This window comes from Danio rerio, chromosome 4, assembly GCF_052040795.2.
Source record: "Danio rerio strain M-AB ecotype USA chromosome 4, GRCz13ab, whole genome shotgun sequence".
Lineage (NCBI taxonomy): Eukaryota > Metazoa > Chordata > Actinopteri > Cypriniformes > Danionidae > Danio > Danio rerio.
The window spans coordinates 77664588-77681886 of NC_141024.2; the positions used below are offsets into that span (position 1 = coordinate 77664588).

The 17299-nt window shown below is 30.1% G+C and overlaps 2 protein-coding genes across 3 annotated transcripts in view; one reads left to right on the forward strand and one right to left on the reverse strand.

Moving 5' to 3' along the window:
• The window catches only part of znf1086 (zinc finger protein 1086), an 893143-nt gene that overhangs the window by 364273 nt on the left and 511571 nt on the right, over nucleotides 1-17299 (forward strand). The window lies entirely within an intron of this gene.
• On the reverse strand, nucleotides 247-5141 carry LOC148682919 (uncharacterized). The gene is made up of 13 exons (XM_088650893.1): nucleotides 5039-5141; nucleotides 4814-4953; nucleotides 4231-4435; nucleotides 4039-4143; nucleotides 3734-3924; nucleotides 3514-3655; nucleotides 2520-3155; nucleotides 2402-2443; nucleotides 2108-2304; nucleotides 890-1009; nucleotides 772-819; nucleotides 564-644; nucleotides 247-486 (listed from the first exon to the last, which is right to left on the reverse strand). The coding sequence occupies exons 4-13, from the start codon at nucleotides 4088-4090 to the stop codon at nucleotides 394-396; spliced, it is 1602 nt and encodes a 533-aa protein (XP_088507019.1). The 5' UTR covers nucleotides 4091-4143; nucleotides 4231-4435; nucleotides 4814-4953; nucleotides 5039-5141; the 3' UTR covers nucleotides 247-393.

Consider the following 17299-nt stretch of genomic DNA (forward strand, 5'->3'; position numbering starts at 1 on the left):
ACACCATGCATAAAAAAGGCTAGATGAACATAGCCAGAAGTTTAAGAAACGGCTATAGGAACGTAGCCAAAAGTGACAGACCTATAATACACGGTTAGGAAATAAATAGAAATGGCTATAGGAACGTAGCCATATATCACATAAAGGCTGAAACGTCTTAGTTTATTAATAGACCTAAAAATTGCCCTGTATTCCTCATCTCCAAATCCTGATTCATGCTCTGCGTACAGAGAGTCTAAAAACACCATCTCTCTTCGAAGCGGCATCATTATCTACAATGTTAAAGGTGTAAAAATATTTCATTTGAACATTATTGCTTCTTCCAAGATTTTTCAGTGTTTTATTTTAGAAACACACACATTGCAATACCAATTAATGTATGCACTAGACATTTCAATATTTTCTTACACAGACAACAAAGCGGTCTGGTCCATTGGCATTTGTCCATGCTGGAAAGGCTAACAGGTCTTTCAAGTCTGCATCTTCCTAGAATTGATCAGGACAGTTATGTCGTTTAATTTAGGTTGTACTTCTCACACAGTAAATACAGTACATACACGCACCGGTAATCCAGTAACAATGTTGTTAGGAGTTTCTTTCCACACAGGGACAACATAAAAGTCCTCAATGTATATGTCCTTGCCCTACATGAATAAAAAGAAACTGTTGACAATGACATGAACATTTTCACACAGTTTAGAAATTGTTTTTTTTTTTTTTTTGGATCAAGTTAAAACAATCTATATAAATATTATGTTTTATAGTACATACAATTTGTCGAGCCATTTCACAAATAAGCTTCATGCAGGCGTTTCCAATCTGCAATAAAAACTTTGATAAGTCAATGTTTTTAATAAAAAAAGTTATAATAAAAAAACAGACTGCTTACATGGGAGTCCATGTCCCTCAACAATCCAAGGCTCCAAAATTCTTCTCGAATAAGGCACACTTGCCCCTCCTTCACAATTATTTCACTGCCAGGGCGATTTCGGTCCAGCACATAATCAAGCTGTAATAATAATAACAATAAATATGTGTGTGTGTGTGCGTTTGTATGTAATGGTAATTGTCCCAGCTATACCTCTCTTTTCATCCTGATGATCCCTCGGTTCCAGCTCGCATCTCAGCCTGCCTGTTGGATATTTCACACTGGATGAAAGATCATCATCTTCAGCTGAACCTCGCAAAAACGGAAATGCTTGTAGTTTCTGCCAACCCGACTCTACACCATAACTTTTCAATCCAGATGGATGGGGCAACCATTACTGCATCCAAAATGGTGAAAAGCCTTGGAGTAACGATTGATGACCAACTAAACTTCTCTGACCACATTTCTAGAACTGCTCGATCGTGCAGATTTGCACTCTATAAAATCAGAAAGATCCGACCCTTCTTATCTGAACATGCAGCTCAACTCCTTGTTCAAGCTCTTGTTCTCTCCAAACTGGATTACTGCAACTCTCTACTAGCTGGGCTTCCAGCTAACTCTATCAAGCCTCTTCAACTGCTCCAGAACGCAGCAGCACGAGTTGTCTTCAATGAACCTAAACGAGCACATGTCACTCCGCTGCTAGTCCATTTGCACTGGCTGCCAGTTGCTGCTCGCATCAAATTCAAAACTCTGATGTTTGCCTACAAAGTGACTTCTGGCCTAGCACCTTCTTATCTGCACTCACTTCTGCAGATCTATGTGCCCTCCAGAAACTTGCGTTCTGTGAATGAACGTCGCCTCGTGGTTCCATCCCAAAGAGGGAAAAAATCACTTTCGCGAACGCTCACGCTCAATCTGCCCAGTTGGTGGAATGAACTCCCTAACTGCATCAGAACAGCAGAGTCACTCGCTATTTTCAAGAAACAACTAAAAACTCAACTATTTAGTCTCCACTTCACTTCCTAATCTGCAATTGCCTCTTTGAATATCACACTAACTGTACACAAAAAAAAAACTACTAATACTTCCCTTCTTAGACTTTACAGACCTGAAACTTGCCTTTAGTACTTATTCATTGTTGCTCTTAGTTGTGTAAATTGCTTCCTTGTCCTCATTTGTAAGTCGCTTTGGATAAAAGCGTCTGCTAAATGACTAAATGTAAATGTAAATGTTCACCAGTTTCTCTTGTAATGGATCCCAGTCCCTCTTCCAAGGCTTAGTAGGTTCCAAAAAATTCAGAAGAGTGGTAGGTTCACAAGCTGTTTTTTCTGTACTTGGTACTGATGACAGAGGAGATGTGACTGATGTTATGCCTGGTGATGCAGCGGTCGTTTGTAAAGTCACAATATTTTCTGGCAGTGCTGTCAGTGGTCCTAAGAGTACATTAAAGCATCAAAATTTGAAAATAACACATAATAATTAGAGAACAGAAACTTGACACTGAGCAACTGGAAAGAACAGTCAAATTACCAAGTGACATGTCCATGCATTTCTCTGTGGAGGATGGATTTTCTATAAATACAAATATACACATAAGTACAGTTATGGATAAATTGATGTATTTGTTACACAGTAAGGGAAACATTACCTAACACAACCTGGCTGTGGTCATTCATGTGAATGTTTGAGTTGAATTCCTTTTTTATGTCATGAAGACGTTTCTCATTTTTTCTGACAGTGTAATGGTGGATGATGTTTCGCATGAGGAAAACATGTGTGGATGGCAATGCCATGTTCATAAAGTAGTTATTTTTCTTTAGCTTTGAAAAAAGCTGTTCTGCAGCCTGACTGTTAACTTTGCCAGCTAGTTGAGGCACAAGACGAAGCTTCCTCAGTGAATCACGAGGATCTTTTGTGTTGTCTTCGTGAAAGCGGTCATACAGAACATAGTGTTCTGCAGGACCAGTTATTGGATGACCATCCGGATCTGGACTTTGCTTTTTTGCAGTGAGCAATGGCAGAGTTACCTGTAATTTTCCTGATTTTGCTTTTGCAATATTTTCAGTGGTTGGTTCGAGTAACCTTCCCTTGAAAGGTGTGAAAGTTATGGGTTTCCTCAAATTTGTGTGGGTGGACAGTCCACGGGCAAAGTCACAAATAACAACATTAGGCAGATGCTTCCAAGACAGAAGCATATCTGCAAAATCCCGAGGACTTTCTGCTCGCAGATTACACTTTATACTGTAAACTATGCCACAAGGACACATGATGACAGCCCAACCTCCTGGAACAGACAAAAAAGATAAGCAAATAGTTAAGAAAACATAATCAAATCCCATTAATGACATTGGGACTTAAATGACCATAGGTTATGATAGAGGGCAGTGGCATTAACCTTAACAAAGTATACTTTTAAAAATTTTAAAGATGCAGTGCCTCAGAGATGTAAATACACTCCCCCACACGGAAAGCAACAATACACCCTGGTGTCAGACGAGGCCACCTCCAACACCCCCCAGAGCTGTACACCACCAGTGACTCCCCAATCAGTGCCAAGCAGAAAACAGGACCCATTATGTCTATGTGACTTTGTACATTTCTGATTTATTTGTAATATTTTAATGTGCAACATTGAGGTTTACCTGAAGCAGCCCAAATCTTTTCAAAAACCTTGTCATAGGCCTCCCTTGACCTCATCTCCTCCGAAAGTCGCAGGAGTAGATCTGTGCGAGAGCCTTTGGCATCTAAACCACACTCTTGACACAGTCTTCTTATCACTCCCACCTATCATATAAAACACACATGTTAAATGAAATGCCAACACTGACAAATAATACATATAATTAGCATTAAATATTTTACTTTCTGTTTTGAAAGTTCGTCCTTTAAGCAATCTTCAGAGACAGTTATTTCTGTTCGTTCTGCAGTTTTTGTTTTGTGCACTTTCTCAAATTCAGTGTTGAGAACAACATTCGCTATACGAGTCTTACTCCCGATCCAGGGTTCCCAAAAGTTGTAACTAGGTGTAACACAAAATGGATTGTTTTTTTGACCTTTAGGACAAACAAACATGTTAGTACATCAGTGAATTTAGATTGTACTCCTGAAAACACTTATGAAATTAAATAATGATGGCATGCCATTCCTGATATAATAAATTTCCTTACTTGAAAAAAATCCTCGAGCAATTCGTTCTTCTGTCAGTGCCTTCCAAAACATATCTCAATCCACCTCTCCATTAAAATCTTGTGGAGGCTGTGAAAGATCACTCACTAAAGAAAATAAATACATACTATAAACTTACTAATAGTTTAACTAATAAGACTTACCTCTCTGCAGTAAAAAGGAAAGATATTTACCAGAGAGATGAAAGGATGCCTTCTTGTGGAGGTCCATTATGACCACAGGTGGATGGTCACCACAAGATACACATGAATACTCGTATTCATGGTCAGTTAGGGCCTCAAAATGCAGATAGCCGTGGAGAAGAATAATTGCTGAGGGGAACTGTACACCTGTAGTTACCTCCAAGTACTCCACTACTCTGCTGACTGCTGTATGCACCTATGATAAAGAAATCACAGTTAATCAGTACTTATATAGGCAAGGCAAGGCAAGTTTATTTATATAGCACATTTCATACACAATGGTAATTCAAAGTGCTTTACATAAACAAGAATAAAAGAGACAAGTATAAGAAAATAAAAACAAAGAATAAAAATGATTTAAAAAACAGTTAAAAACAGAAAACATAATAGTGTGAACTGTCGGACGTAGCACAGTGCTCATTCAGTAAAGGCACAGCTAAACAGATGTGTTTTAAGTCTTGATTTGAATGTGCCTAATGATGCCTAAGATAAAATCAACACTATGAAGAAATCCTATTGTTGTAAAAAATAATATATTGTATAACATATAATATATGTATTGTATAACGATTACCTGCAACAGGTTTCTTATGGTGAGGCAGAGAGAGAGTTCAAGGAGGACATGGTCATTGAAGTTATGCAAACCATTAGCCCACTCTTGGTAACGGTACACCATTCCACAGAAAGGACAGAATTTGTAGTAGGTTGAAATATCTGCAGATACAGAATGTAAAATAAATGGTTTGGTATCTTTTTCATAATTAAAATAAAATAAAATATGTAAGTAACAATTATCCACCTTGGACAATTCCTGTAGTTGTGAGAATTTTCGCTTTACGTGTAATGCAGACAGGATCACTGAGCAATGTGCGGTCTGAGCAGTGGTAGCACATTGTCTCATCAGGGATTAGGTGTTTTGGAAATTCCTTATAGTCTGAAGAAAGCCTCAAATGACTGGGAATAGTAGATGGTAGCTTTTTATTCATTAAGATGTATTCTACCATGCTCTTTACTTTAGCAATGTCCTTTGGAGGGTAATTCTCACTTTCATCACTTTCCTCCATCGCTGCTGCCTGAAATTCTTCAGCGCTTTCAGTGCTCCGAACTTTTCGGAAGAGTTCAGGGTGAATTTAACAGAGGTGCCATTTTGCTATGTATTTATGGGTACATGATCTCTGGGTTTTTGCACAGGGACAGTGCCATGAATTCTTCTTGGTGTCATATGATACCATGACTCTGCCCAGTCTACTATAATATGATATATTAGGCTCGTAGACCGATATGAACCTTTTTGTTGGTGGGACTCCAATCTTGGATTCAACTGACAGTGGTGCATTTTCTTTTTGGGCTAGTTTTTGACGATTTACACACTGTTTTATTTGGTCCTGCCCAAACCACTTGCTTTTAACTATTTCTTTTAAACTTTCTTCTGTGAGTGAAGGTGAGGTTAAAATGTTTTGCAGTATGAAACTGACCGGAGGTGAACACATTGGTATGACAGCAATCCACTTCTTCAAGCCAACTCCATATTAGTCTGGCACTCATTTAATTCACATAAAATACGATGTGGTTCCCCCCATATTTTTATTTGCACATGGAGTGAAGTAGAAGCTCCATGAAAACTTTTGTGGACCATATAGACTCCATTCTGAGGGTCTATGCACTGATGTCAAGATGAGATGAGGAAGTGATGTCCATCATTTTTGGGGTGTGTTTATGTTCTATATGTCTTTTTAAATTTTTATAGTGGCATATCAAATCACATTTGGGACATTGCTTTAGTTGCTTTGGTTTTTTCCGACAAATTTTTTTTAAGGGCCTAGAAATGCCAGAAGTGGTGGGCAGAGCCATGTCAGTGGATAGAGGCACATGTGTGGCTGGCAGAGCCATGTCAGTGGATAGAGGCACATGTGTGGCTGGCAGAGCCATGTCAGTGGATAGAGGCACATGTGTGGCTGGCAGAGCCGTGGCAGTGGAGAGAGGCACATGTGTGGCGGGCAGAGCCGTGGCGGTGGAGAGAGGCACATGTGTGGCGGGCAGAGATGTGGCAAAAGTTGTGGTGGCTTTAGTATGAGGGGTTGGTGGTTGTTGTTTTTGTTTGCAGAGTCCTAAATGTTTAACAAATCAGGTTTTCTTAAAATGGTTGATTTGCAGAAGAGGCAGTGATAATGTGGCTGACTTCTGCAGAGGCGTCCACATCTGTGTATTGTAAATTCTGAAAAAAAAAAGCAGTATAAGATTGCACTTTAAGTTTTCTTACAATTTTTCACTATAATAAGATGTACATTTTCAAATATTACCTTCATGCTGGACTGATCTATTAAAATGTGCCTGCAGATGTGATTGCACTTTTTTCAATCGTGTTGGTTGGAAAACCGAGATATCACAAAATGGACAATGAAAATATGTGCAGCATTTGGTGCACTGTACAGGTACTGGCAGAGACCCCCCTTTTTGAATTGTAATATCCATCTAGGAAAAACATACACAAGTCACAAGCAAATTATATTTGTTTTAACCTAAGAGAGCTCATATTGTAAATGTTATGCAGATTAATTGATATTTTGATTTCCAGAGATCTTATTTACAATTGTTAAACTGTTATTGTGTTACTGTTATTGTCTGTACCACTTTCAGATAGATAATACAGTAATACGTTCAGTAGACCTACATAGCACTTTAAAGTAAAAATGTTAAAATAAAATGTATTGTGTATATAAAGCAATTATTAATTGTAACATTAAAGTTTTTTATTTTGCCAGAAATCATTGCTAGAAAAGTGTCCCAGAATGGTACAATAACAGAAAATAAGAGCACGCTGTAAATATCATAAAATAATGCTATCTTTTGACTAATTCAAATCAAACACTGAAATATTGTTTGTTAGTGTAATAAGATGTCACATTGATTTATGCCATAAAACCTGCTAATTTCAAGAATCGCTTTAATAAAATGAATAACCTTACTCACGTGTCCGATGTTGCTACTTCCTAGAAAGTGCTGCTCTGAGCGTGGGTCTCGATACCTGCCGCTTCACCCAACCCAACAGCAGGTGGCACTGTCTGAGAAAATGATAGGTATGGAAGTGCTGGTCTGAGCGTGCAGGTCTGAGCGTGCGGTTGGGTCTCCGGGCCTGCAGCTTTACCCTACCCCCAAATGTGGGAACCTCGACTGCATAATTTCTGGTAGTGAGGGACTGCGTTCGCGCTCTCCCCTGAGCACAGTGGTTCAAGACAGAGTTCAGGCGGTAGCGTCGGGCCCGGCTGGAGCGGTGCTTCCCTCTCTTCCTCGTCCTTTGCTAAGCCACTTTTGCGCCAGTAGAGCTGCGCGCGTCTGTGGAAGGCCTGCCCACCCGTCGCTAGAGGAGTCTGTTCTGACGCCGAAAACTACTCGAAAGGTCCCCCCTCAAAGCGGTTTGACCAGGTGAAGGAACACGCAAAGAGAGTCCCCGGTGGCTTTTGTCCGCCAAACGAGTGTGCCCTGCGGAATGTCAGAATTTTATTTGCTGGCCTGCCGCTGTTACTAACGGAACGAATGCAGACCGTGTAAAAAGGTCATCATTTTATCTGCCATTAAGTAAGCGAACGCTTCTGCTCGGATCAGAGGTAACTTTGTTTCAAGAACTGCAATCTTTTGCAGATGTCTGTGGCGTTTTGGGCAGAGGGACGGTTCTAAACCAATCTGAACCAGAGGCAATTTCGCAGCCAGCCGTCGGTGGTTTGCCGTCTCAGGAATGTAAGGTGCTTGCAGCGGAAGGTTGTTTCGTTAACGCTTCCGCTTTCGTTAGTGAAGTTCTTTTGCGGAACGTTTGTAGATCCCGTCGTGTTCTTCAAGCTATGTCGTTTGAGCACTGTGCTGATAGGCTGACGTAAGAAAACAGGACACAAAATATACAAGGCAAGAGTGCAAAGCACGGAGCTCTAGGCAAAGGCGGTCCGAACCGCAGCAAAGCAGGAGATCGACATGTCCAAATAGACCAAATCAGAAACTAAGCAGAGAAAAACGGCATCTGTAGAGAAAGAAAACAGATGGAGGAAAAGAAAGAAAGAACAGGAGGATCCCCTCCCCCCATAGAGGGTCTGTTATGCCCAGATCGAGTGCGTCCAGTGGAATCCATGTGTTGGCAGCCCCAACTGATGACAAAACACAAAGCAAGCATCTGGAGGAAGCTCAAACTCCACATGCGTTGCCACAGTTACTAGCGAGTGGTTTGCAAGCACAGGCACGTCTGCTGCAAGTACAGCGCCGTCAGGAGACAGGGGTTGCTGGCCCATTCCCCATGCTCGGTGGCTGGGCATCACAGTCCTGGAGTACGGCCGATAGAAAACGGCGGCTGACGGCTGAATTTTTTGAAAAAGAACAAAAAATGAAAAATTTTAGAAAAATAAAAAAAAATTAATTTTTTTTTTAAATAACAAAAAATGGAAATTTTTTGAAAAATAACAAAAAATGAAATTTTTTTGAAAATTCACCAAAAATGAAAATTTTATGAAAAATCACAAAAAATGAAAATTTTTTGAAAAATCACAAAAAATCACAAAAAATGATTTTTTTTTTGAAAAATCGCAAAAAACGAAAATATTTTGAAAAATCGCAAAAAATCACAAAAAATGAAAAATCTAAAAAAATCACAAAAATGACAATTTTTTGAAAAATCGCAAAAAATGAAATTTTTTTGAAAAATAACAAAAAATCGAAATATTTTGAAAAATAACAAAAAATCGAAATTTTTTGAAAAATAACAAAAAACAAAAATATTTTGAAAAATCGCAAAAAGTCACAAAAAATGAACATTTTCTGAAAAATAAAAAAATGAAAAATTTTTGAAAAATCACAAAAAATGAAAATTTTTTGAAAAATCGCAAAAAATCACAAAAAATGTTCTTTTTGAAAAATCACAAAAAAATGAAATTTTTTTGAAAAATCGCAAAAAATGAACATTTTTTGAAAAATCGCAAAAAATTAAAATTTTTGGAAAAATCGCAAAAAATCACAAAAAAATGTTTTTTTTTGAAAAATCACAAAAAAATGAAAATTTTTGGAAAAATCGCAAAAAAATCTAAAAAAATCACAAAAATGACAATTTTATGAAAAATCGCAAAAAATGAACATTTTTTGAAAAATCGCAAAAAATCTAAAAAATTCACAAAAAATCACAAAAATGAAATTTTTTTGAAAAATCGCAAAAACAGAAACATTTTTGAAAAATCGCAAAAAATGAATTTTTTTTGAAAAATCGCAAAAAATGAACAATTTTTGAAAAATCACAAAAAATTAAAATTTTTTGAAAAATCGCAAAAAATGAACAATTTTTGAAAAATCACAAAAAATTAAATTTTTTTGAAAAATTGCAAAAAATGAAATTTTTTTGAAAAATCGCAAAAAATGAAAATTTTGTGAAAAATCACAAAAAATGAAATTTTTTTTGAAAAATAACAAAAAAATGAAAAATTTTGGAAAATCACAAAAAATAAAAAAATTTTGAAAAATCGCAAAAAATGAACATTTTTTGAAAAATCGCAAAAAATGAAATTATTTTGAAAAATAACAAAAAATCGAAATATTTTTAAAAATAACAAAAAATCTAAATTTTTTAAAAATAAAAAAACGAAAATATTTTGAAAAATCGCAAAAAGTCACAAAAAATGAATTTTTTTTTGAAAAATCACAAAGAAATGAAATTTTTTTGAAAAATCGCAAAAAATATACATTTTTGGAAAAATTGCAAAAAAATCTAAAAAAAATCACAAAAATGACAATTTTTTGAAAAATCGCAAAAAATGAAAATTTTTTTGAAAAATAACAAAAAATCGAAATATTTTGAAAAATAACAAAAAATCGAAATTTTTTGAAAAATAACAAAAAACGAAAATATTTTGAAAAATCGCAAAGAGTCACAAAAAATGAAAATTTTTTGAAAAATCGCAAAAAATCACAAAAAATGAAAAATCACAAAAAATGAAATTTTTTTGAAAAATCGCAAAAAATAAACATTTTTGGAAAAATCGCAAAAAAATCTAAAAAAATCACAAAAATGACAATTTTTTGAAAAATCGCAAAAAATGAAAATTTTTTGAAAAATAACAAAAAATCGAAATATTTTGAAAAATATCAAAAAATAGTCACAAAAAATGAATATTTTTGAAAAATCACAAAAAATGAACATTTTTTGAAAAATAAAAAATTGAAATTTTTGAAAAATCACAAAAAAATGAAATTTTTTTGAAAAATCACAAAAAATAAAAATTTTTTGAAAAATCGCAGAAATCACAAAAAATGAAATTTATTTGAAAAATCACAAAAAATGAAAATTTTTTGAAAAATCGCAGAAATCATAAAAAATGAAATTTATTCGAAAAATCACAAAAAATGAAAATTTTTTGAAAACTCACAAAAAATGAAAATTTTTTGAAAACTCACAAAAAATGAAAATTTTTTGAAAAATCGCAGATATCACAAAAAATGAAATTTTTTTGAAAAATCACAAAAAATGAAAATTTTTTGAAAAATCACAAAAAATGAAAAATTTTTTAAAAATCGCAAAAAATGAAAATCTTTTGAAAAATCACAAAAAATTAAAAATCACAAAAAATGAAATTTTTTTGAAAAATCACAAAAAATGAAAATATTTTGAAAAATCACAAAAAATGAAATGTATTTAAAAAATCACATAAAATAATTTTTTTTTGAAAAATCACAAAAATGAAATTTTTTTGAAAAATCACAAAAAATGAAATTTTTTTGAAAAATCGCAGAAATCACAAAAAATGAAAATTATTTGAAAAATCACAAAAATGAAAATTTTTTGAAAAATCACAAAAAATGAACATTTTTTGAAAAATCACAAAAAATGAAATTTATTTGAAAAATCACAAAAAATTAAATTTATTTGAAAAATCACAAAAAATTAAATTTATTTGAAAAAATCACAAAAAATGAAAACCTTTTGAAAAATCACAAAAAATGAAATTTATTTGAAAAATCACAAAAAATGAAATTTATTTGAAAAATCACAAAAAATGAAAATTTTTTGAAAAATCGCAGAAATCATAAAAAATGAAATTTATTCGAAAAATCACAAAAAATGAAAATTTTTTGAAAACTCACAAAAAATGAAAATTTTTTGAAAAATCGCAGATATCACAAAAAATGAAATTTTTTTGAAAAATCACAAAAAATGAAAATTTTTTGAAAAATCACAAAAAATGAAAAATTTTTTAAAAATCGCAAAAAATGAAAATCTTTTGAAAAATCACAAAAAATTAAAAATCACAAAAAATGAAATTTTTTTGAAAAATCACAAAAAATGAAAATATTTTGAAAAATCACAAAAAATGAAATGTATTTAAAAAATCACATAAAATAATTTTTTTTTGAAAAATCACAAAAATGAAATTTTTTTGAAAAATCACAAAAAATGAAATTTTTTTGAAAAATCGCAGAAATCACAAAAAATGAAAATTATTTGAAAAATCACAAAAATGAAAATTTTTTGAAAAATCACAAAAAATGAACATTTTTTGAAAAATCACAAAAAATGAAATTTATTTGAAAAATCACAAAAAATTAAATTTATTTGAAAAATCACAAAAAATTAAATTTATTTGAAAAAATCACAAAAAATGAAAACCTTTTGAAAAATCACAAAAAATGAAATTTATTTGAAAAATCACAAAAAATGAAATTTATTTGAAAAATCACATAAAATGATTTTTTTTAAAAATCAAAAAAATGAAAACCTTTTGAAAAATCACAAAAAATGAAATTTTTTTGAAAAATAAAAAAAAATGAAATTTTTTTGAAAAATCACAAAAACTGAAAAATTTTTGAAAAATCACAAAAAATGAAAATTTTTTGAAAAATCGCAAAAAATGAAATTTTTTTAAAAATCACAAAAAATGAATTCATTTTGAAAAATCGCAAAAAAAAAATTTTTTTGAAAAATTAAAAATGAACATTTTTTGAAAAATAAAAAAATCGCAATTTTTTGAAAATTAACACAAAATCGAAATTTTTGAAAAATCACAAAAAATGATATCATTTTGAAAAATCGCAAAAAAAAATTTTTTTTTGAAAAATCATTAAAAATAAACATTTTTTGAAAAATCGCAAAAAATGAAAATTTTTTGAAAAATAAAAAATCGCAATTTTTTGAAAAATAACACAAAATCGAAATTTATGAAAAATCTCAAAAAATGAATATTTTTGGAAAAATAACAAAAAAACAAATTTTTTTGAAAAATAACAAAAAATCAAATTTTTTTGAAAAATAACAAAAAATCAAAATTTTTGAAAAATAAAAAATTGCAATTTTTTGAAAAATCGCAAAAAAAATGGAAATTTTTGGAAAAATAGCACAAAATTAAAATTTTTTGAAAAATAACACAAAATCGAAATTTTTTGAAAAAACGAAAAATCACAAAAAATGAAATTTTTTGGAAAAATCACAAAAAATAAAAAATGTTTTGAAAAATAACAAAAAAGAAAATTTTTTGAAAAATCGCAAAAAATGAAAATTTTTTGAAAAATCGCAGAAAATCACACAAAATGACATTTTTTTGAAAAATCACAAAAAATGATATTTTTTTGAAAAATCGCAAAAAATGAAATTTTTTTGAAAAATCACAAAAAATGAAAATTTTTGAAAAATCGCAAAAAATCGCACAAAATGACATTTTTTTGAAAAATCACAAAAAATCTATTTTTTTTGAAAATCACAAAAAATGAAATTTTTATGAAAAATCGCAAAAAATGAAAATTTTTCAAAAATTTTCATTTTTTTGCGATTTTTCAAAAAAATTTAATTTTTTTGCGATTTTTCCAAAAATTTTCATTTTTTGCGATTTTTCAAAAAACTGTTATTTTTTTGCGATTTTTCAAAAAATTTTCATTTTTTGTGATTTTTTTAAAAATTTTCATTTTTTGTGATATTTTGCGATTTTTCATTTTTTGTGATTTTTCAAATTTATTTTATTTTTTGTGAAATTTTTTTGAAAAATCACAAAAACTGAAAAATTTTTGAAAAATCACAAAAAATGAAAATTTTTTGAAAAATCGCAAAAAATGAAATTTTTTTAAAAATCACAAAAAATGAATTCATTTTGAAAAATCGCAAAAAAAAAAAATTTTTTTTAAAAATTAAAAATGAACATTTTTTGAAAAATAAAAAAATCGCAATTTTTTGAAAATTAACACAAAATCGAAATTTTTGAAAAATCACAAAAAATGAATTTATTTTGAAAAATCGCAAAAAAAATTTTTTTTTTGAAAAATCATTAAAAATAAACATTTTTTGAAAAATCGCAAAAAATGAAAATTTTTTGAAAAATAAAAAATCGCAATTTTTTGAAAAATAACACAAAATCGAAATTTTTGAAAAATCTCAAAAAATGAATATTTTTGGAAAAATAACAAAAAAACAAATTTTTTTGAAAAATAACAAAAAATCAAATTTTTTTGAAAAATAACAAAAAATCTAAATTTTTGAAAAATAAAAAATTGCAATTTTTTGAAAAATCGCAAAAAAAAATGGAAATAATTGGAAAAATAGCACAAAATTAAAATTTTTTGAAAAATAACACAAAATCGAAATTTTTTGAAAAAACGAAAAATCACAAAAAATGAAATTTTTTGGAAAAATCACAAAAAATAAAAAATGTTTTGAAAAATAACAAAAAAGAAAAATTTTTGAAAAATCGCAAAAAATGAAAATTTTTTGAAAAATCGCAGAAAATCACACAAAATGACATTTTTCAAGATTTTTAGTTATTTTTAAAAAATTTTACATTTTTTGTGATTTTTCAAAAAATTTTCATATTTTGTGATATTTTGTCATTTTTCTAAAAATTTTCATTTTTTGTTATTTTTCAAAAAATTTAATTTTTTTGTGATTTTTCAAAAAAATTTCATTTTTTGTGATTTTTCAAAAAAAATGACATTTTTTGCGTTTTTTTTTTTAATTTTCAGTTTTTGTGATTTTTCAAAAAAAATTCATTTTTTGTGATTTTTTGCAATTTTTTAAAAAAATTTCATTTTTTGTGATTTTTCAAAAAATATTCATTTTTGGTGATTTTTCAAAAAATGTTCATTTTTGGTGATTTTTCAAAAAAAATTTCATTTTTAGTGATTATTCAAAAAATTCTCATTTTTTGCGATTTTTGCGAAATGTTTATTTTTTGTGATTTTTCAAAAATTTTTCATTTTTTGTGATTTTTCAAAAAAATTAAATTTTTTGTGATTTTCCCAAAAATTTTCATTTTTTGTTATTTTTTTAAAAAATTTCATTTTGTGTTATTTTTCAAAAAAAATTCTTTTTTTTGTGATTTTTGAAAAAAAAATTCATTTTTTGTGATTTTTAAAAAAAAAATAGATTTTTTGTCATTTTTCAAAAAAATTTCATTTTTGGTTATTATTCAAAAAATTGCAGTTTTGTTATTTTTAAAAAAAAATTGCATTTTTTGTTATTTTTCAAAAAGAATGCATTTTTTGTTATTTTTCAAAAAATTTGCATTATTTGTTATTTTTCAAAAAATTTGCATTATTTGTTATTTTTCAAAAAAATTGCATTTTTTGTTATTTTTTTTAAAAAAAAATTAGATTTTTTGTTTTTTTCAAAAAAATTTCATTTTTGGTGATTTTTCAAAAAATTTGCATTATTTGTTATTTTTCAAAAAAATTTCATTTTTTGTTATTTTTCAAAAAATTTGCATTATTTGTTATTTTTCAAAAAATTTGCATTATTTGTTATTTTTCAAAAAAAAATCGATTTTTTGTTATTTTTCAAAAAAACTTTCATTTTTTGTGATTTTTCCAAAAATTTTCATTTTTTTGTGATTTTTTGCGATTGTTCAAAAAATATTAATTTTTGGTGATTTTTCAAAAAAATTTCTTTTTTTGTGATTTTTCAAAAAAAATTCATTTTTTGTGATTTGTCAATAAATTTTCATTTATGGTGATTTTTCAAAAAATTTTCATTTTTTGTTATTTTTCCAAAAAATTTCATTTTTTGTGATTTTTTGTGATTTTTAAAAAAAATTTCATTTTTTGTGATTTTTCAAAAAATTTTCATTTTTTGTTATTTAAAAAAATTTTTCATTTTGTTATTTTTCAAGAAATGTTCTTTTTTTTGTGATTTTTCAAAAAAATTTCATTTTTTGTGATTTTTTTAAAAAAATCGATTTTTTGTTATTTTTCAAAAGAATTTCATTTTTTATGATTTTTCAAAAAATTTTCATTTTTTGTTATTTTTCAAAAAATGTGCACTTTTGGTGATTTTTCAAAAAATTTGCATTTTTTGTTATTTTTTTTTTTAAAAATTCGATTTTTTGTTTTTTTTCAAAAAAATTTCATTTTTGGTGATTTTTCAAAAAATTTGCATTATTTGTTATTTTTCAAAAAAATTTCATTTTTTGTTATTTTTCAAAAAATTTGCATTATTTGTTATTTTTAAAAAAAATCGATTTTTTGTTATTTTTCAAAAAAACTTTTATTTTTTGTGATTTTTCCAAGAATTTTCATTTTTTGTGATTTTTTGCGATTGTTCAAAAAATATTAATTTTTGGTGATTTTTCAAAAAAATTTCTTTTTTTGTGATTTTTCAAAAAAAATTCATTTTTTGTGATTTGTCAATAAATTTTAATTTATGGTGATTTTTCAAAAAATTTTCATTTTTTGTTATTTTTCAAAAAAAATTCATTTTTTGTGATTTTTTGTTATTTTTAAAAAAATGTTCATTTTTTGTGATTTTTCAAAAAATTTTCATTTTTTGTTATTTTAAAAAAATTTTCATTTTGTTATTTTTCAAAAAATGTTCTTTTTTTTGTGATTTTTCAAAAGAATTTCATTTTTTATGATTTTTCAAAAAATTTTCATTTTTGGTTATTTTTCAAAAAATGTGCATTTTTGGTGATTTTTCAAAAAATTTGCATTTTTTGTTATTTTTCAAAAAATTTGCATTATTTGTTATTTTTCAAAAAAATTTCATTTTTTGTTATTTTTCAAAAAATTTGCATTTTTGTTGATTTTTCAAAAATTTTTCATTTTTTGTGATTTTTCAAAAATATTTCATTTTTGTTATTTTTCAAAAAATTCAGCCGTCAGCCGCCGTTTTCTATCGGCCGTACTCCAGGACGGTGATGCCCAGCCACCGAGCATGGGGAATGGGCCAGCAACCCCTGTCTCCTGACGGCGCTGTACTTGCAGCAGACGTGCCTGTGCCTGCAAACCACTCGCTAGTAACTGTGGCAACGCATGAAGAGTTTGAGCTTCCTCCAGATGCTTGCTTTGTGTTTTGTCATCAGTTGGGGCTGCCAACACATGGATTCCACCGGACGCACTCGATCTGGGGATAACAGACCCTCTATGGGGGGAGGGGAGGGGATCCTCCTGTTCTTTCTTTCTTTTCCTCCATCTGTTTTCTTTCTCTACAGATGCCGTTTTTCTCTGCTTAGTTTCTGATTTGGTCTATTTGGACATGTCGACCTCCTGCTTTGCTGCGGTTCGGACCGCCCTTGCCTAGAGCTCCGTGCTTTGCACTCTTGCCTTGTATGTTTTGTGTCCTGTTTTCTTACGTCAGCCTATCAGCACAGTGCTCAAGCGACATAGCTTGAAGAAGACGACGGGATCTACAAACGTTCCGCAAAAGAACTTCACTGACGAAAGCGGAAGCGCCAACGAAACAACCTCCCGCTGCAAGCACCTTACATTCCGGGGACGGGAAACCACCGACGGCTGGCTGCGAAATTGCCTCTGGTTCAGATTGGTTTAGAACCGTCCCTCTGCCCAAAACGCCACAGACGTCTGCAAAAGATTGCAGTTCTTGAAACAAAGTTACCTCTGATCCGAGCCGAAGCGTTCGCTTACTTAATGGCAGATAAAATGATGACCTTTCACACGGTCTGCATTCGTTCCGTCAGTAACAGCGGCAGGCCGGTAAAAATAAAATTCTGACATTCCACAGGGCACACTCGCTTGGCGGACAAAAGCCACCGGGGGCTCTCTTTGCGTGTTCCTTCACCTGGTCAAACCGCTTTGAGGGGGGACCTTTCGAGTAGTTTTCGGC